Below are 20,804 nucleotides of genomic sequence, written 5' to 3'. Positions count from 1 at the left end.
CATCATCGCCTTGATTCCCTTCCAGTTTCTCTACATCTGCTGCTGTTAGTACCCTCCAAGGCACCCACTGTGCCTTCCTCAATTAGCGTGCCAGCATTTCTGGCTGACCTGGTGTCCTGGAATGAAATCAACATTAATGGTTCCTATGATTCTCCTTGTTTTTGCTTTTTTTTTCTTCTTTTCTTTAGCTGAGCCATCCTGCCACCTGTTGGCAGCTAGGCTCGGACCAGGAATCGAACTGGTGACCCTGTTGCTCAGAGCTCATACTCTTGAGCAAGCTCTTTACCCACGTGTTTTTTCCCCTCACCCCCTCCTTCCCTCCCTCCCTTCCTCCTTAACTTCTCTCTCTCCCTCTCTCCCTCTCTCCCCCTCTCCCCCATCCCCTCTCTGTCTCCCTACCTTAGTCTTCTCTTTTGATAAAGAGTTAGTAGTAATAACCTTGCAGTGTATTATGAAGATTAATATGAAAGTGCTTAGCACCCTGGCTGAGCTCTCTATAAATGATGCTTTATCGGTATTATTGGAGAAAGTTGGGATGGCGATGGCTGACTCATTCATTCAACAAACGTGTGCTGAGAATGTGCTACATGCAGACCTGCTGGTGATGCTCCCGGCATCACCTGGATGGACCACAGGCCCCTGTATCTCTGGTACTAGCCTCTTTTTTTTTCAGCCAGTAGAGCGACATCATTTCTCATGTTAAGCGTTTTGGGTAAGAAAGAGTACCTCGACAGAGCTGTTTGGGTTCCTCATGATAAAGGCTTACATTTCCCATTTATACCACAGCACTCTCCTTGCCAAAGTTTGGAACGCCACGGGTGGAGCCTGGCAGAAGGGAGGGGCTGGATCCGTGTGTTGTCACGTGATCTCATGCTGCATGGAGAACCATGCATGGCTCCTGTTTACTCCTGATGCCAGCCTGCACTTTTGTCTGCACACACAGTCTCTCTCTGCTTGCCTTTTACCCCGCCATCCTCTCCATGTGCCTCGGAAGTTGGCCACGCTTCAGGCACACCAGCCTCAAGTGTTTCCTCGTCTGGCCCCAGGGTTTTCTTCTGCGCCCTCCATAGGAGCTTGCCAGGCCCTCGGCCAACTACAGCATGGATGCAGGAGGGTGACTGCTCCCGGGGCGATTCTCCACCCAAGGCGGACAGGAGCCAATGGACAGATGCTCCTCTTCCCTCTCCCGCCCCCTCTTTTATGTTGACTGCTCTCATAAGCGGTTCACAAATTTCTCACAGCAGCCCCAGTAGAAATCCCGATAAATACGCTGATATTGGTTTTTCCTCCTTCCTTGTCTTGTCAGAGCAGTTGCTTCCTGCGATAGCTTCTCAAATTACTACTTACACTCTAGCCCCCACAAATAATGGTCACCTCTGCATCTCAGAGTACTTTTTATTTTTCCTCTTTCTTTTTAAAAATACAAATATTATGTAATTCTAGAAACTGTCTTATAAGAACTATTTGGCAAATTCAAAAGAAAAGAGAAGAAAGTATCTTAGTATATATATTTAATATATACTTTTATCCTCTCTCCATGTATACATACATCCATCTCTATATATACATATATACACACACATACTATACGTGCACACGCGCACACACACACACACACACACACTCTTCCTCCATGATTCCTTGTATTTAAAGTAGAGGATTGAAATTCTTTGGAAGTTTGAGGATACTACTTACACATTTTAGAAGTACAAAGCAGGTCCCTTACTGACGCTTTCTCTCTCTGTAGCACTAACTATAGAGGATGCACACAGGGAAAGGTGAGACCGCACTCTAAGATTATATTAAGTGTGAGTGCCACCTGAGAATCCAGTGCTACCTCTTCTGCCTTCCACTTAAACAATATTTTTGAAAAGCACTACAGTCCCCTCTGCAGCTAAGAGTATTTTTCCTCCCTTTATTTCTTTTTAATGCAATTCTAGGAGCTATGTTATGAGAGACATTTGTGGAACTCACAATAAAGTTACTTAATCAGAAAATCTCTATGTTAGCTATATAGAGAGTCAATTAATTTTCAACACTTTCTGAAATGCATGTGATTTCAAATAGTCTGCCTTTTTGTTTCCATTAGTGAATTTGTAAGTACATGTTTAAGGTTAACTATATTTCCATTAAATATGCAAGCTGCTATTACTCACTATGGCTCCGTATCTTCCCCTGCCCGCCTGCTTCAAGACCTCCTCTCTGGTTACCAAAGTAGATAATATTTTAATAAAATGGAAAGGTGAAGATTATTGACTGAATGAGTTATAAAAAATGGTTTTACTTTGATGAAAACAAAGAAATACATTTATGTAAGTGTGAGTCATCTAACTCTGAGGGATTTATTCACTTAGTTCCAAGGGGGAGAGGAGAGGGAGGAAGATGAAGGGGAAGCAGAGGGGAATCCAGACGGGGCCACGGGAAGATGTTAACACTGAGCACGCATTTTCTTCATTTTGTGGTTTTTATTATCTGTACTTAATTTTCCACAATGCCTAAGTATAGCATAGATATAGACATATATATATATATAATAGATATATAGATGATACAGTATAGATGATATAGATATAGATATGTAGATATAGATATGATATAAAATACATAGATATCTATAGATATACATCTATATAGGTATAGATATAGATATAGGTATAGATATAGATATATAGATATAAAACAACTTGAAGAAAGCACGAATTTGAGTTTTGTTTGAGGCAACTATTTTACTCTTCTGAAAAAGAAACACAGTCTCTTGCCAAAGGTAAATCAGCTGAAATGCCAACAAGAGATTTCGAGTTTGCATGGAATTTCCAAGTTCATGAATGTTGAGTGGTCTCTAAATTTGGAAACCTGTTTTTCCCATGGCTAACAATAAGTCCTCTGTGCAATCATACACAAAGCATTGGTTACCCTAAATAAACACTCTAAAAATAACTGCCTTCATTTATGGTCATGTGGTTTCAGATGCCCATAGCCAATTTGTCTCCCCTGCTTTGGAGGCCAGAACTCTTCTTGATTCTCTTCATTTTACTCTTATCGCCCCCAAGTCTCTATCAAATTTGATAAATACTAAAAATAACAGACACTTTATTGAAAGATGGTAAGTAAATAATATACATATCTTACACCCTCAAATCATCTTTGGTGTACTCAATGAGTTAGTTTTCCTTCTTCATAATTTACGAAGTATACTTCCTTAAGAAACAAAAAAAGTAAAGATAATTGGGAAACAAGTGTATGTCATCGCTAATGGAATGACAGAGCACAGACTGCGACACGGTCCCTGGAATTCCTAGCAGCCTGTGCAGCGTCTCTGAGTCACCTACCCTTAAGGCCCCTCCCCTAAACAGGCACTTTCCTACTACACTCTATAGAAGGCCTTCTACAGGGCTGTAAAAGGTGCTGTTTTTTATTTTCCTACATAGCAAATGGCTTCCATGGTGGATTTTGGTGGAAGCAGGCAGACCCAATTGTTGGTTGTGAAGAGAGTCCCGGAAATAAAGAGGTAAAGGATAAAGGGTATTTTTATTTTTCTCCCTCTCCCTCTTCCCCTTTCAACAGTAAGCATAGTTTTCTTTCTGCAACTAAAGACAGCCAGTCAGAGGGCTAAGTTCCCTGAGAATTATGAGTACGTGTGGGCATTCCAACTCGATTGTTTGTTATGGCTGAGAGTCTTGCCAGATTGCTATAATATATTGATAACTTCAGAGAAGCAAGGAAACTGTAAGATTTCATTTACTTAATGGCTCACAGATTAATTGAATTCCACACAGCCCTGAATGTGGTACAGATATCCTTATAACATATTGTACTATTTTGTAAAACAGGACAAATGATTCTTTCTTATATAATAAAGACAGCATTGTTTCTCTTTTTTGAATGAAGTAGTTCCAACTGAACCACCACATCAAATTCATATGTAGACATTTTAGACTGAAAGGCATGAAATTATATTGTCCCTGTAACTTCAACAAAACTCAGGATTGCATCCCCCAGTGACATACTCTACACACATAGGGTGACTTAGAAAAGTCTTTCAAACAGAAGAATCTTGCAACGGTACTTAAAATTTTTTTAGTTATTTTTGTTATTTTTTTCCCTAACTGACCATGAGGAAAAGTATCGGTGACTTATTTTGGTCTTTGTAGAAGTTTCAAAACTCTTTTGAGTTGTACTTCCAGTAGATGCCAAAGAGAATTAAAGTCCAAAAGCTTTTGTCAAGAAACTTTCTCCCCCATATAATAAGACCTATGTTTAATACCTTGTTTACTAAATAAGAAATTTCACTAAACCACACACTTCCATCACTTAGAAAACAAAATGAATGATAGTCAGATAAGGGTTGTCAAAATTCAGAGACGCAAGCAGTCCACACAGGTGACAGTACACAGGAAATTGTCACTGAGAAAAAATAAACTGTGCTTTGGATGATGGGCTCAATTTGAATATGTGGAGGTAAAGAGTATTTGTGACTAACATGCAGGTGAGGGGTATCAGGGAATGGTTGGGTCAAAGGGGGATACAGCCTGCTTGGAACAGCCATTTCATGTGAATATTTGTGGGCACAGGTTGGGGAAGGAGACGGATGCTGATAAGATGGAAAACAGGGCAAATCCTTCAATACCCATTGGAGGAATTCAGATTTCATCCTTCAAGTGATAAGAAATTTTCTGAAAAATTAGGACTGTCATCTCTGTGAAGAAGGGGGAGACGTGAAATATAGGAAAAGGAGGGATGTGACAGCTATTTGTGATTTTTCTTTACTGGTAATGAAGATGAAAGTGATAGACATGGAAACAGCAGCACTCAGCAGTGGCAACAGCAGAACCACAATGCGCTCAAGAGACAGAATGATACATGCCTGACCTTGACACGTTGACCTTTTTTTATAGCACTAAGTGGGCTTTTGGCAGCAGAAAAAATGCAGGAGGAGAAGAGTCAGCCAAAATAAAAATGATAAAAGAGAAAGACCCTCAAAGCATGGGCTATGTATGCTCTCATTTTTTTTCTCCTTTTATAAATGATTGCAAAGCTGGGGGGGGGTTCTATTTTAAGTTAGCTTGTCGATTTTGACTCAAATGATTTAAATTAATTTAATGAACTAATTAATGAAGTTTGTCTATTTTAAATTAATATCAATCAGTTTACCTTATTTCCCCATTTCCCTAGCCCATTAGTCCTCCTGTTATCAGGCAGATACTTCCCTTACTCTGCATGGTCACTACTAGAGTTTCCTATATTCCACCGTGATTTTCCTTCCTCCCTCAACTATTCTGGCAGGGGCTGTGCTATTGTTGCTAGTCAGTCTCTCAGTCTCTCTCTCTCTCTCTCTCTCTCTCTCTCTCTCTCTCTCTCTCTCTCTTTCTCTCTCTCTCTCTATCTCTCCTTCCCTCCCTCCCTCTTCTTTCCTCCCACCAGTCCTTCCTCCCTCTCTCTCTGACTGCACCACATGGTACATAATAAATATTTTACTATTCTCATAATTCTAGTGCTATATGGATAAAAAAATTCCCCAAAAGGATAATTTTATATCTTTTCATCTCCAACTCCATTTTTCTCCTCTTACTTTTTAATTAACAATTAAGCTTTTTATGAGGAAGATGAAAACAATCTGCGTGAGCTTTATTATGCACTTAATTTCTACTAAAGTAAATGTCTGGAGTTAGCTTTTCGATTCTCGAAGAATTAATGTTTCTTTTCACTTCTCAGGGCTGAATTTCCTCCCCTAAACACTGGACCCTATCAGTTCTTGCCTTTTCTGGGGTTTTGTTTTCACCACATATATCCCATCTGCTTTTAAGTATGTTTTAGCTTACTATGTATCTTTGGGGAAAAAATACACACCATTTAATGAGGGAAAATATTTGTTCTATTAGTCAGTGGGGTTTTAAATGTTTGGTTTCCATTTTCCAAATTTCTATTAGGAATTCTTATTCAGAAAGGTTGACTAGCCATTCATGATCATCTCTTTTCCTTCTTCAAATCTCATTGAAATATGAGAAAATTCTAAATATTGAGCCACTAAAAAAACCAACAGGATAGGATCTATTGTCAAAACATGGAGGAATTTCTTAACAGCATAAAACAGATTGTTAATGAAACCTGACCAAGTTTAGCCTCCTGCCCTTCACGACAGGCAAACAAAACGAACCAAAAAACAAAAACAAACAACAACAAAAAACAACCACCACCAAATAAGTGAGTTTACTTGGCAAGGCTTCCATAGTTTCCCCATTCCCAAGGCAGCTGGAACTCGGAGCAGGACCAGCCCCATCAGGTGGTTAGCAGGTTGATTAATTCAAGGACTGTGGAACAGTTAGATCACCCTCTCAATAGGGAATTTTCCTAGAAGCTAAAACTAAGTAAATTACATGCTAAGCAAAACATAAGTTCTGCCCTAGGAGACTCTCTGCCTGGAAAGTGGGTTAAGAAAAAGCTACTGGAGTGGACAAAAACTTACACCCATAAATCCCCTTCTCCTTCTAAGGAAAACCCAGCCACACACGGACCTTCTCCCCATATTCCCCTGCCCCCACCCTTGCTCTCAGCCAGGTCCCCTCATAATCAGGGTTGGCATTCACTGTGGGAGGAAAAGCGTACTTGGCCTGCACAACCTGACCTGTTGATTAATCAAGCTGTTAGTTATAATTAGGAACAAACTAAAACCTCAAGCAATTAAGGGAAAATGAAGGCGAGAGAGACAACAGATTAAATAAACCCCAGGGAAACCCAAAGTGATAAAGGAAATAGAAGATCACATCCAATATAGCACGTTTATATAACCTCAGAGGTTCTACAGATCAGCATATTTCTAAAACAAGAACTGGCTATTATGAAATAAAAGAAACCAAGTAAACTGAGTTCTTGAGAGTTAAATCAAAACAGAAAACTCAACTTAAGTCATACTAAAGTAGAATAAGGCACAGCTGCAGAATGACATTTGCCTTAAAGAGTATACAGAGGTGTGTCTCAAAATGAAAGTCAGAGATAAAAATTATGAACGGGAAGTGAAATTATAAGAATGCAATTAAAGAATCAATAATGCAGTAAATATTTTGTAGGGTGTCTGATGGACTCATGTCTTGTGAGGGAGACCACTTCATGGATGGTGTAGAGGCCTGACCACTGCACTGTACACCTGAAGTTGCCATTGAATAATATTATATGTCAACTATAATTTAATACATACATAGTCACAGGATATGGAGTATAGTGTGGGAATGGAGTCAATGGAATTGTAATAGATATGTATGATATCGGGGGTGGGGGAGCAGGGATAGGAGGAGGGGGGGTGTCACTTTGTGAGGGGTGAAAAGGATAACTATTGCATTGTTTTATACACCTAAAACTAATTAATAATAATAATAATAATAATAATAATAATAATAATAATAAAAAGAGCCATGGAAAATATATCCAGGAAATCAATCCTTCCAGAAGAATAGAAAGAATGGAGTAGAAGGCATGATTAAAAATAGAAGAAAATTGATCTTCCAGAAAATGTACGTGGTACAACAGAATAATTGTCTAAAAGTGACCCTAGATCTTACTGTAGGTTTCCTGGACCAATAGCTTCTTTTATTTCTCTGGGGACTGTTGCACCAAGCATGCTCCCACAGCCTGGAGGACTGCAAAGCCTCCTGGGCCCAAGGTCTCCAGATGCAGAAGGCCGCTGGTTTCCTAGACACTTCTTATCAACAGCAGGCACCACGATTCTACACTACCCAGGGGAAAGAACTCTTTCTCTCCCCTGCAAATGCTGTCCTCCTGCTTGAACCATAGCAGGGCAGATAAAGAGGATGATGTGACCTTCAGCTGTGGCTCTGACTCACCCTGTGGGCCAGGAGTACCCGGGGCTCAGGGCATTGCTCTGTGGGCTCTGAGGATGGGAAACCTGTGCCTTTGCTTGTTTTCTCGTTGAGCCTGAATCTGTGAGTTGTCCTCTTCCTCAATAAACCCTGTTCCTCAAGTCACACCAGGTGGCCCTGTGATACATGACAGGCAGACACCTGGAAGGGACTTCCATACACAACAAATACTTGAGTCTTAAGAGAAAAGGATCCACCCGATATTTTGTAATACAAGATTATTGGTGATTTAAACACATTCTGGAGAAAAGCTATTATCCTCAAGGATAAAAAGAAATGTCTACCTGTGTAATTTGGGATGGGTTATTTTAGAGAGCTAGTTAATCTCTAATTTAACGGAAATCACAAACACATTTCGAACATGAATTAGAAAAGAACTCGATGGGTCAATTTTAAAATTCACTTTGAAGGGAAAAGTATAAGTAAATGATGAAAAGAATTGTAAGAACATACTGCGTTGTGTGGTGAGCACTGTGCTTTCCTACCCAGGTCCCTCTTGAGGACCAAAGGACAGGTGCTTGGAGTCCTGCCAGTCGGCAGCCTGCAGCAACCTGTCCCTTCCGGAAAGGTCTCTCAGAAAAGCCCCTTCACCCAGTTTGTGTCTCTTCCATAAACAGCCTGCTTCCAATTCCTGGCAGATGCAGGAGTGCAAAGCCTCGGCCATCTCACCCCAACTTGGGACAAATCGGAAGAACTATCTCCCTGTGGCGTCAGCTGGGGCTTTACTGGGATCTCTGAAGTGCACTTTCTCCCTCTGCCCGTTCTCGGATCCGTCTCTTCCCCACAGACACTGATGACTAAAGCACCCACCCATAAACTTCCTACAGCCTATGCTCCATCTCAGAGTCTGTTTCCAGAGGACCACACCTGTCCCATCAGATGCAGGTAGCACAACATGCAAAACACAGCAAGTTAAACACAGAAATAACAATTCGTCAATAGACAACTGAATCATGAAGAAAACAGAATGGTCAGAAACATACATACACATATCTGTAGTGATGTGGTCTGTCATACTAATATTTTTTTTGTTATTGTTGTTTGTTTTTGTTTTTTAATTTAGACAGAAAATGACGGACTTTTAAATAAAAGATTGGGGACAACGGCTCTCTACACATCAAAGGAAAATATAATGTAGTCAATTCTCCACCTTATATAATACATAAAAACAAACTGACCATAAATTAAAGAAGTAGAAATAAAAATCAAAGTATGAAAATACCTGGAATTAAGTATCAGATAATATTTTATAATCTTGGATGGGAAGGTGGTGTTAGGAAAAGGCTTCCCAAACGAAACACAGAATTTAAAGGACGTTTTAAAAAAATGAGTGTCAGATTACAATTTTTAATCTATATTTTTAACCTTTACATTTTGAAATAATTTCAGGCATACACAAAACTGCAACAGTAGTACAAAGTATTAATATACATGCTTCTCCCACGCTAAAGAAAAAGCTGTCCAACATTTAGTAGGTGTTTTTTCACTGAGATATGATTTAGCAAATGTGAAACTATTTTATTTGCATCCTACAGCTGAGTAAATATGTCAATATATTGTGAACAATGAAAGCCAAGTTTCTCACAGTCAGGGAAAAAGTAAAAGAATAAAGAAAGAAATAGGAACAGTAGAATGAATCCTGTAGTGATTGCTGGTATTAGTAATAATTCCCGGTTATAAATAGATAACCACCTAGGTTTGGATTTCTCTATGGGGTTAAGTTCTTCAAAATTAGATTTCATTTCATATTTGTTATCTTGATTTCCTTTATCCCCACCTTTCTCCAATGTCAATTATTTGGCATAGCCAGTTTAAATGTAAGTGTTTAGATGCTTAAACATACCCTTAGAAATTTTCTATTGTTAACTCAAAAGAATCTCTAACATTTGAAATTAAATGCAAAATAACCAATGAAATAAAATATTCTAGACAATGTTCATGAGAGAGATTAGGAAAAACTGCCTTCCCTCATCCCATTAATATACCCCACAATAAAAATCATCAGCTTTATCCTTAATAACAGATTAACGTGTAACTTTTCCATATCGATTAATTTTTCCCTCTGCAAACCCGTAACTCAGACCTCAGTTAAGAAGTAGGGTCCTATAGCCGTGTTTGTACCAGGTGATTACATTTGTCTAACTTTTTAGACCAGGGATAGGTCCAATCAGATCCTCTTTTGTGAAAATTTAAATTAAAGACCAAGAAACTAAGAATCAGACTGGGTAATCTGGAGACAAGAGTTGGAGCTCTGGGCTTTGGGAAGCTGGAGGCCATTTTGTCTCACATTCACCAGTGGGATTTGCAATACTTGTTGGTACAGAAGGCAAACATGACACAGAAGACCATGCATTTACAGAAAGAGTAATAGCTCGAAAGCATATTCACCTGTTCACTCTTCATGTCCTGTAAGGTCTAACTATATCTATAATTAAGTTCAATTAGATGTCCTTCATTCGTTAATATGGAATGTCTTCCTTGCTTAAGCTACCTTGAGTGGGTTTTTGTTTCTTGCAATTGAGCATTATCTGACAAGACATTGTGTCAGTTAAAATTGCAAAGGGGTAATGAAACAAGTCATTGCTCTGTGAATCTGTAGTAAACACTGCTTTGTGACGATTGTGCTTTCAAATCTGTAGTCATATTTTTATTAGCAATGTTAGTTTAAACCATTTTATGAAAAATTTAAGAGCAAATACAGTCCTCAAAGGTACCCAAGGAAACTTCTGAAAGAATTGCTCTAGAATATATATAAATTATATATAGTACATATAATTATGGGTTTATATAAATACATTTATAATATACACAATGTATTAAAGGTAAAATAAAAAGAATGAAGCTTCTGTAATTTTCTCTATAGTTCATTATGAGATTTCTTAATGTGTATTGAATATTGATAAAGATACTTTTAAACTTTCAGCCCAGATGTTTTTAATAAAGAAAGGATATCAAGAGAAGTGTTTTAAGGACTTGAAATTTGAAAAAAATGTATATGAACATGGCCTTCAATGAACCTACCATATCTAAAAAAAATTCTTTTCGGTATGATTCTCTAATGCATGCTGATTAACCTTTCCAGAACTTAAAGGAAAAAATTCTCACCATCCCCCAACCCCCTTTTTAAAAAAGTTTTAATATGCCTTGGAATGTTCTGCATTTTCCCATCAAAAGCATCTTAAACAAAACTAGCTAGATCTGAGGAACCAAAATATAAACAAGTATCAAATAATTGAGGTAGAAGCTTAGTAGGGTTAGGGAATTAGGGAGTTATTTCTCTCAAGAGTGATTTTAGGAGATTTGAAACATGCAGAGAGGGATGATCTATTAATTTTCTTCTTAGGCTGCCTTATTTTTTTCTGCTTAATGTTCAGCAAATGCAAAGCCAACTACCAAACACTCAGCTCTGAATATTCACTAATCAATAGACAATTCTTCCTGGCTGAGGCCAGGATGAAAACAATCCAAGAAATAAACCATCTTTACCCTTATTCCAATTCTTCACTGTATCTGCACTGCCTCCTGGGATGACCCTTCTAAGCACGTAGTGAGAATTTTTTGAAAACGAAACACACCCAATTTCATATAAAATTATCTTCTCAAGATAGTTCACCAAGAAAACTTCCTTTTCCATTATGGCCAATCCAAACTCAAAGTCAATACAATAAAGAATTCAGATGTGCAATAAAACTAATATATATTATGCAATTACAGTAATTTTGTGCTAGATGTTTACATTTCTATAACAAAAAAATAACACATGCATTCTTATCCTCATTTTACAGATGAAAAAACTAAAGTTACAAGAAATTAATGTTACCCAAGGTAACAGCTAATTAGGTACCAAATGATTAATCTAGGATTTTAAAATCAGCCTTTAAAACATTAACCATTCACTTTTCCTCTATCTATGAGATAATGTAAAAGCATGCTCCTTTAAGTATTTGGCAGCCATATTTGTCTTAGATGATCTATCAATTGGCACAAAAGTAGTAAAGAAAGAAAAAAGAAATTAAAATTATAGCTATTATTCATTTTAAAGACTGGAAATATTAATTTAATTATAATTGTATACAAATGTATTCTTTTTAATTGTGATATTATTAAAGGTTGTCCACGTTTTGGAACGATGGTGTTGGTTGTCAATTTATCTGAAGTTTATCTTCCCTAAAATATAATGTCATTTTCATGCTAATTTTTGCATATGTTGAACTGTACATTTTGCTCTCCTTTTTATGCTGTCTCAGATCCACAACTCACAAAAATATGTGTCTCAGAAATACTTTAGTCAAACATAAAATTAGTGATGAAAGGCATAACATGAATTATAGAATTCAGAAAAATGTCTCAAATTATATTGAGTCTGTTATGAAAAAAGTAAATCAGTTAATACAGTAACACATGAACATGAAAGTGTGAATATTTGTATAAGCACCTAAAATGGAAAATTGCAATCAGGATATATGACAATAAATATCCACACATTGGGTATTATTAGACTGGAGAGCCAGTTGAACACTGGCACAGAGTCAATAAAGTTTTCATAATTAAAAGTTAAAAAGATAGGGTAACCTAAAGAGTTTCTTTTCCTGAATTAGTAGATTCCATTAAAAAAAGAGAAGATTCATTATAAAGATAATGACAGAGAAGAAATGAGAATTATAGTTATATCGCTCAGAATTATAGTCCTGAGAGTTAAAACAAGTACAAATCACAGTGTGGCAAGACACTTGCAAAATCAGGTAGAAAATTAAGAACTAATGTTCTGTTCAAAGAGAAAACAGAAAAAGTTATTGAGAAAACTTGCAAAAATCCCCTCATTAAATGATGTTTTGGTTATCACATAGTGGTAATGACATGTAGTATAAAAGACCCATTATTGTCGCATGACCACTCCATCAGGGATTTTGGTCTCTAGCTGTGGAAAACCTGAGGGACAGACTGGGACTCTGCTGTTAGAACACTTGTGCTACTTCCATCAAGGAGAAAGTGTTGGTTAGTATTTGTTTGCTCTGTTACTAAAAATCCAGAGCTCTGGGGAAAAGACAACGGCATTTAGTTTGCATGCATTTTGTGTGCTGTAATTTAGCTGGAGAAGACGACATTAACATCAGCAGTAATGGAGGGTCAGCAATACATGTACCAAGAAAGGTCATTTCTGTGTGAAGAGAAGATGGATACCACGAGCACCAGTCCACACAGAGGCAGGAAACGGCTGGTAGTCAAAATTAGATTTCTGGATTATGAGTCGGTGATAAAAGAAGCAGTATATCTCTTAAATATGTTCAAAGCCCATTTTCTGGGTCTACAACTTTTCAGCATGCTGAGTGAAGACATGGGCAGCAGATACAAACCTAATTTCCCATATGAAGACTAGTGCATTTCAAAGTTAAAGATGCTCACCCAAATTTAAATAATGCAATATGAGATGAAACTGTTTCTTAATGAATAATTCTAATATTGAAAGTTCAAATGTTTCTATGGTTTTATGTGGCTTGCTCAGGTGGCATAGACTAGACACCAATCAGTGACATACTCAGCATGTTGCTGAGTCTAAATGTATTATTTAAGGATCCCCATATTATTGTTAATATTGTAAATAAAAGGACAATATATCTTAAGAAAAATGCCCATCTGAGGGTGTATTAGAGTATTCTCCAAAGAAACAGAATCAACAGGAGATATATAGAGAATCTATCTGTCTGCCTGCCTATGTATCTATCTATCTATCTATCTATCTATCTATCTATCAAGAGATTTATTGATTACACGGAATTGACTCACATGATCATAGAGGATGAGAAGTCCCACCATCCATCCTCTGCAAGTCTGCAGCTGGAGACCCAGGAAAGCCAGTGATGTAATTCAGTCCAAGTCCGAAGGCCTGAGAAAAAGGGGAGCCAATGGTGTAAATTCCAGTCTGAGGGCACGAGAAAACAAGATGCAATGTCTCAGCTCAACCCGTGAGGCGAAAGAAAGGGGCAAATTCCTCCTTCCTCCGCCTTAAGTTCTGTTCTATTCAGGGCATCAATGAATGCAATGATGCCCACTCACAGACACACCAAGAAATCATCTGGGCACTTCTTGGTCCAGTCAAGATGACGATCACATAAAATTAAATATGACGGAGGATAAATAACCAGATTGCTGAAAAAATTTATTTTTTCCTAACCCTTTATTATTTTCTTCACTTTCTAAAGAAATAAAACAATGATAAATTATTAGGGATATTTTAAAATCACATCCTGTTGAGTGCTCAGTCCCCTACGGAGTAGATCGGCAATCCATTCACCAACATCCCCTGAGTTGAACAAGTCCATCAGGGAGCTTGGGCCTGAAACACGCCTACCCACGTGGCATCCAGAAACAGTGCTGAAAGGGGCTATTTATTCCATTTGCACCAACTATCCAGGACTATCTGACAGAATCACTACGTTCTGGCTGCCTTCCCAAATAATCTGCAATTGTAACTCAAAATGTGTTCACGTAATGGAAGTAAAGAATAAGAAATTCAAGTAGACTCTGTCCTTTGCTCAAAGTCTCCATCACCAACACAGAAGAAGATACAGTCCCTGTTTCGTTCACTCTTAGGAAACAGTTGTAACTATTAAAAATACGCATTTGTATTTTCATTCTACATTTAATAGTATTTTACTAACCCTTATTTTGTAAATATAAAATGGATGGGCAGTGTGTGTATGGAGCACATCTTAATGGTCAGAACAGGCCAAACATTTGAGCGCAGGAATGTCCTCTGCCAGACAGCTCGTCCTGCCGCAGACAGTAGGGAGAGACTCCCGTAGCTTGTCGTGTATTCACTTTGTAATTTTAGATTCACCCATTCAGAAGAGAGACTAGCGGAGCTTCAGGGCCTTCACCAACACATGAGTGATTCCTTCCTCGAAAGGGCTTTAGGAGGATAGGTCAAAAGTGCAAAAACTACGCAAAGTATTTTATGACAAAGACGTAATATAAATGCCAAAACGAAACAAGCCAGAATATTTGTATTTGGGCTAGACAGGTTCTCATACATCATCTATTGATTTTATTTTTATTTTTTTGGTAGAGGTCCAGAGGGTTTAGTCTCTTAATGACACACTGTTAGATAAAAGGCAAATCATAGAATGTAATTCACTGTGTTGGTCTGTGTCAAAGTTCAGTGTTCATTCCACCTTACTCTGCAATATTTGTGTGTGTGTGTGTGTGTGTGTGTTGTTACAATCGAAACACTCTTCAAAAGTACAAAAGATATTTTCCTGAAGACACTGTGCAAATCCACTTAGGGTGATACTAATCACACTGTAAATATATGAGGCTAACCTGTACATAAAAACCCTGCCTTGAGTGTTTCGTACTGTAAAGAAGTCATAGATAATGGGAATAATCGTCAAGCCCTTTTGGATTATGAGTTTGGCTTTCGTATATTGGTCCAGTCTGTATTTCAAGGTGCCTTGACCCTGCTGAAGTTTCTTGATTTCTTTATGTAGGACAATTGCCTGCAAAGTGTCTAGAGCTTCCACGTTTTTCATAGATACATACCCTGGCTGCCATTACCACCCATGGCACTGGCCTCAAATGTAGTAAACATTAGAGCAGTCTCGGAGGTCTCACAAAATCTTTATGTTCAGATTGAACCCCTTATCGATTAAACTAGAACATCCAGGGGGTGGAAACTAGGCTTGGGTACTTTTATAAAGATCCCAGGTGTTTCAAAACACAGCAGACTTTGGGAACCACTGACCTACTCCCAGGAGCTGTCAGGCTGCCCAGACTATACAGTGGCCAATGGGTAAAGGGAGTAGAATTGTTTTCCCCACGTTTTCTATTATAATCTGTTCTGGGGCCCATCAGTTAGTTCCCCCTTGGCCCTCAGTCCCACCCATACCTTTTTCTTCTCTCCTTTATTCTGCCAAGGACTGGACACCTCCCAACTGTTTTCTGGGACTCCTGACGCCTTTGCTAACTGGGTTTTGATTCAATTCTGCCAATGGGAAACACTGGCAGTCAGCTGGAAGTCAGGAGAAAGAGAAAAGCCATTTTGTTTTTCTGCTTCTGGCTCCAGCAACTGCTGCGCCATCAGCCGTGAGCCCAGCAGTATAGGGGGGGACAGCAGGCTCCTGGCTCCTTGCTCTGTGGCTGCACCAGTTGTGAGGCTCCCCTGTGGGTCCCGGGCAAGGCCCGTTTGCTTCTCAGCCTGAGCAGCTGTAGAACCTTCTTACATTTACGTGCATTGCCTCCTGCCTTTGGGGCCTCCGCTTTTCCAACAATCTAGAAACATTTAGCTATCTTACATCCTTCTGAAATACCTAGAGTGATTTCTCCCCCACCAGCTTTGGGGTTGTGGGATAATTGACAAATCACTTGGTAAGACATTTCAAGTGTACATCACGATGGTTTGCTATGCATTATGAAAGGATGCCCCCCATCTAGCCAGTTAACACCTCGTATATTTATCTATTTTTTGTGTGTGAGAGAACACTTAAGTTCTCCTCTTAAATAATGTCTTTGGGTAAATTAGAAATAGGCACTTCCTCTAGGCAGATTCACTTAACAACAACAACAACAAAAAAGAATAAAAGTGCACTCTCCAGGTGGCTACAGCCCATAGGCACATGCCTTGGGAAACAGAAATTCTCTTTATGGGAAGAAAGAGGCATCCCTCCCTCCAGTGGAAGCACTGAGGCAAACAGAGAAAGTGTCTGTCCCCACACACACACACACACACATCCCCCCACCCTACATTCACACCCCCACACCCACCCCGCAGGCCTTCATATTTCATCATCGTAGCCCGGAGGGCATTGAGAGAGGAGTGTAATGTCCTGAATCAGGCTGTGGGAATTTAAAGAAGAGGGATGTACACAGATGACTGAGGCACTTTAAGGGGTAAAAAGAGAAAGTATAGTCACTGAAAAAGAGAAAAGTGATAGTGAATGTGGTAGGAGGAAACACAATGCCGTGAAATGCCACTGAAAGCACAGCAGGGGTGCCAGGGAGGAGGTGTTCCACCCCCCCCACCCCCCACCCCCGTGATTCTGCAAAGATGATAAATACATTCAAACTGTTATTAAACTAGTCAGTGATTCTCTCAGATGGTTTAGCTGTGTTCATTTCTCTTTGGTTCAGGTTATGTCACCTCTGAAAACCTGACTATAAAAACCTGGTAGGATTTTCAGAAACTCATATTTAAGGGAAAATCTCTGGAGGAAATGGAGAAGCCATTGTCTGCACTGGGAATACAAAATGGTTGCCGGGTCATGTTAATTGGGAAAAAGAGTAGCCCAGGGCCGGCCGAGTGGCGCGATGGTTAAGAACTCGCTTGGGATGCCAGAGGGCCCCAGTTCGGATCCCACATATGAGGGCCAGTGACACTGCCCTCCACAGCTAAGATGCTGAACAATAGCTCAACCTGCAGCTGGGCTGCCGTGAGTCTCAGGTGACAGCGTAGACGGCAGCCCCTGCTGCAGTGGGTTGCCATGGGCTACCGTGTATAGCCAGCAGCCACAGTGAGCGGCGTCCAGAAGCCGGCGACTAATCTGCCTCTCCCAGGCAGAGCACAATGATGGTGCCAACTTGGGCCAGTGAAGCAACATCCTCCACAACTAGACTGAAGAACAAAACGACAGCAACTTGTCTGTTTCCCTTCCCCCAATTCCCCAGCACTGTTCCCATCCCCCCAATTCCCCAATAAAAATCTTTAAAAAAAAAAAGAGTAGCCCAGAGGAAGAGGTTGAACTAAAGGAGTTGAAAGATTTGGAGAAGTCTGTGGAGAAGATCGCTAACCAACTGGGAGAGTTGAATAAGGAGCTTACTGGAATCCAGCAGGGTTTTCTGGCCAAGGATTTGCAAGCTGAAGCTCTCTGCAAACGCGATAGGAGAGTAAAAGCCACAATCGAGCAGTTTATGAAGATTCTGGAGGAGACTGACACACCAATTCTGCCAGAAAATTTCAAAGACAGTAGGCTGAAAAGGAAAGGTTTGGTGAAAAGGGTTCAGGCGTTCCTAGCTGAGTGTGACACAGTGGGGCAGACCATCTGCCAGGACACAGAGCGGCTACAATCCACAAACTTGGCCCTGGCCAAATGAGGTAAAGTGGAGAGAGGCTGTACTGCCCTGAAGAACCACATCACCAGCCCTGCCCTCTCCGTGATAGAAGTTACCTGATTTCTCCAGGGCTGCTGGGGACAGTTCGCCGACTGCCAGTTTTCCTTCTCCTACACCTGTTCTCAATGAATGAGTATTGTCTTTACAATCTTAAGTAGCGCTCCCATCTGTTTTCTCATCCTCTGTGAGGCTGCGCTGTCCAGCAGCCCACCTTGTCTGGGGAGGGCCACCCCTGTCCAGTTCTCCCCAGCTCTTTTGACCTTTGGGTCCACTTTCTTTGGACTGGTGAGAGCTCTCATTTGTCCCGATGTAGTTCGGGTTTATAGGCCACCCCGGGCTTCAGATACATGAAGCCTTTTTGCCCTTGTGATCCTGTAGCCCCATAGCTATAAACCAGAATTGCCGGGAGGTTGCATCTAGTCAGGAATGTTGGCAATGGCTCGGAACAGATGTTCTAGCACAAAGGTAGTCCAAGTACCCCTCGTTGTGACCTAATTCTGGAATAGCTGGCTGGGCTGTTGGTTCACAGACCCTGTCCTCATCTTCCAGTGACCCTGCCAGCCACAGGCCAGGAGATCTCAGGGGGCCATTCCTGGGGTGGGGTCTGTGGTTGACATCTGGACTTCCTTGCCCCCAAGCAAACCTGCAGAAGGTTAGAACCCAGTGTTGACTGAGTGCTTGAAACTAGGCCAGAACCAGAGTGAGTAAAGCAAGCAACCATAAGCGTCAAAAGCATTTCTGTTAGCCATACCCTTCTGAGATCTACATTTCCTTCAAGGCTGTTCATGTCTTTTTTGTGGCCTCCACTCTGTCCCCCCCACACCCTCCGCCACACACCCACCCATTGTTATTTTTTTAAAAAGTCTGTATACAAGTTAGCAAGTAGAAGAGTGTTTAAACGTTTTTTGTTGTTGAAGTATGAGAAGCAAACAGCCTCTGTGGTTCTAGTTGGTTTTTAATAAAGCCAAGAGTGGCCCCATATGGCAGAACTCTTAAACTGGCTGCCTGCGGTCACCCCATTTTTTCACATGATGCCCAGGAGACAGGCTCCTAATGGGCCACACTGAGGCCAATGTTATTTGGCTGAGAAGGCATCACTAAAGTCCCAGGAATTTAGGACTGCGTGGGTAGGACCTAGGATAAGGTGGTCCTAGGGGTGGAGCAGTGGATGAGGCTCAGGGCCCAGCCCATCCTACCCCCAGCCATAATCAGAGCAGTTCAGTCCTTTCTGTTTTTATGTAGTAGCCGTGTGGCCTGGGGCCACAACGTTTAATGAGAAGTTACTGTGTGCCAGATACTGTTTTAAGTACTTTAGAAGCATTAGTCATCTAATCCTCATACAACTCAGGAGGCAGACAGATACTATCCCATTTTAGAGATGAGGAAACTGAGAGAGCTTAGGTAATTTGCTCAAGGACATAGAGTAAGTGACAAAGCCAGGACACCAAGCTGGGCAGATTGATTCAGACCCCACGCTCTTCATCTCTACTGCACTGCCTCCCAGTCCACAAAGGATGGTGTGTTCTCATTTTCTGTCTTCCCCTTCCTCTATGTATTTCCCATGTTGGCCTCCACTTCCTCTCTGGCCCTCCCCAGAGCATCGTGAGTGAACATAAAGTACAAATCTTACTATGTAGTCCCCTGCTTAAAAACCTCCAATGGGGGCAGCCGGTTAGCTCAGTTGGTTAGAGCGCAGTGCTCATCACACCAAGATTGCCGGTTCAATTCCCACATGGGCCAGAGAGCTGCGCCCTCCACAACTAGATTGAAAACAACTACTTGACTTGGAGCTGATGGGTCCTGGAAAAACACACTGGTCCCCAATAAAATAAAATGAAAAACTTAAAAAAAAAATCAAAACCAAGAAACCTCCAACGGTTGCCCATGTCTCCTAGGATAAAGGCCAGTGTCCTTACACCGTGCGCTGCCCCATCGCTCAGGCCACTCTCCCGTTTGCTCCTTGCCATCAGTCACTGTGGTCTTCGTTCAGGTCCGCAGATGCTCTGCACACTCTCCTGTCCGCTGTTCCTCTTGGATGGCCCCTTGCCAACCTTCCTCCGCCCCTCCCCCTTTCCTAGGTAACTCCTATTCATCCTTCAGAACTTAACTCAAATGTGTCTTCCGCGACGAAACCTCACTTACTGTCTGAGAACACATCAAGCTCCCTCTCATGGTTTGCCCAAACTTTTCTTTCATGGCATGTATCATAGTCTGTGATGATTTATTTATGGGATTATTTGATTTAATACATATTTATGCCTTTAACACTTGCCTATAAAGTTCCTTGGATTAAGGAGCTTCTTTGTCTGGTTAACAGCATATTTCAAGCACAGTGTCTGGTTTATACTCAATAAATTTTTGGAGAATGAAAAACCAAAAACCATAAACCAAAAACCTGGTAGGTGCCTGTTTAGTCTATTGTAGACAAAGCATCTAAAACAAAATCATTTTCCTCTAACCCAAAGGTATAAACTGAATTCACTTAGTTTCCAGGAATATAATATACTGAATAACTGTGACTCTAAAACTTTATTACCTTTTTCACAATCTGAAAAAAAATTGTATCACTCAGCATTCACTCACTTCAGTATTTTCTATGTTTCTGTCCAATCTTGTTCATATTTCTTTTTTCTGTGTACTCACACATTTAAATACATGGTCTAAATAAAAACACTTAAAATAATAATTTTTTATGGAAAATTTTGTTGAATGTCATCATCACCCTTTCATTCCTGTTAGCTTCTTAACCATTGAAAGAGGTTAAGTGTCTTATTAGCTAACGCTAGTTTTGGTCAACTTACAAACAGAAACATAGAAATAGTCTGTATA

The 20,804-nt window shown here is 40.2% G+C and overlaps 1 protein-coding gene across 1 annotated transcript in view; it reads left to right on the top strand.

The window, feature by feature from the left end:
• Positions 1-18,129, top strand: part of LOC109388513 (BAG family molecular chaperone regulator 1-like) — a 34,792-nt gene extending 16,663 nt beyond the window's left edge. Inside the window, exon 2 of the mRNA XM_019653240.1 lies at positions 17,583-18,129. Coding sequence (XP_019508785.1) covers positions 17,583-17,957 — 375 coding nt within the window. The 3' untranslated portion in view covers positions 17,958-18,129. The remainder of the gene's footprint in view (positions 1-17,582) is intronic.
• The last annotated feature ends 2,675 nt before the right edge of the window (positions 18,130-20,804 follow it).

The sequence above is a fragment of the Hipposideros armiger genome, unplaced genomic scaffold, assembly GCF_001890085.2.
Source record: "Hipposideros armiger isolate ML-2016 unplaced genomic scaffold, ASM189008v1 scaffold_201, whole genome shotgun sequence".
Lineage (NCBI taxonomy): Eukaryota > Metazoa > Chordata > Mammalia > Chiroptera > Hipposideridae > Hipposideros > Hipposideros armiger.
This window is presented reverse-complemented; position numbering and strand designations above follow the sequence as displayed.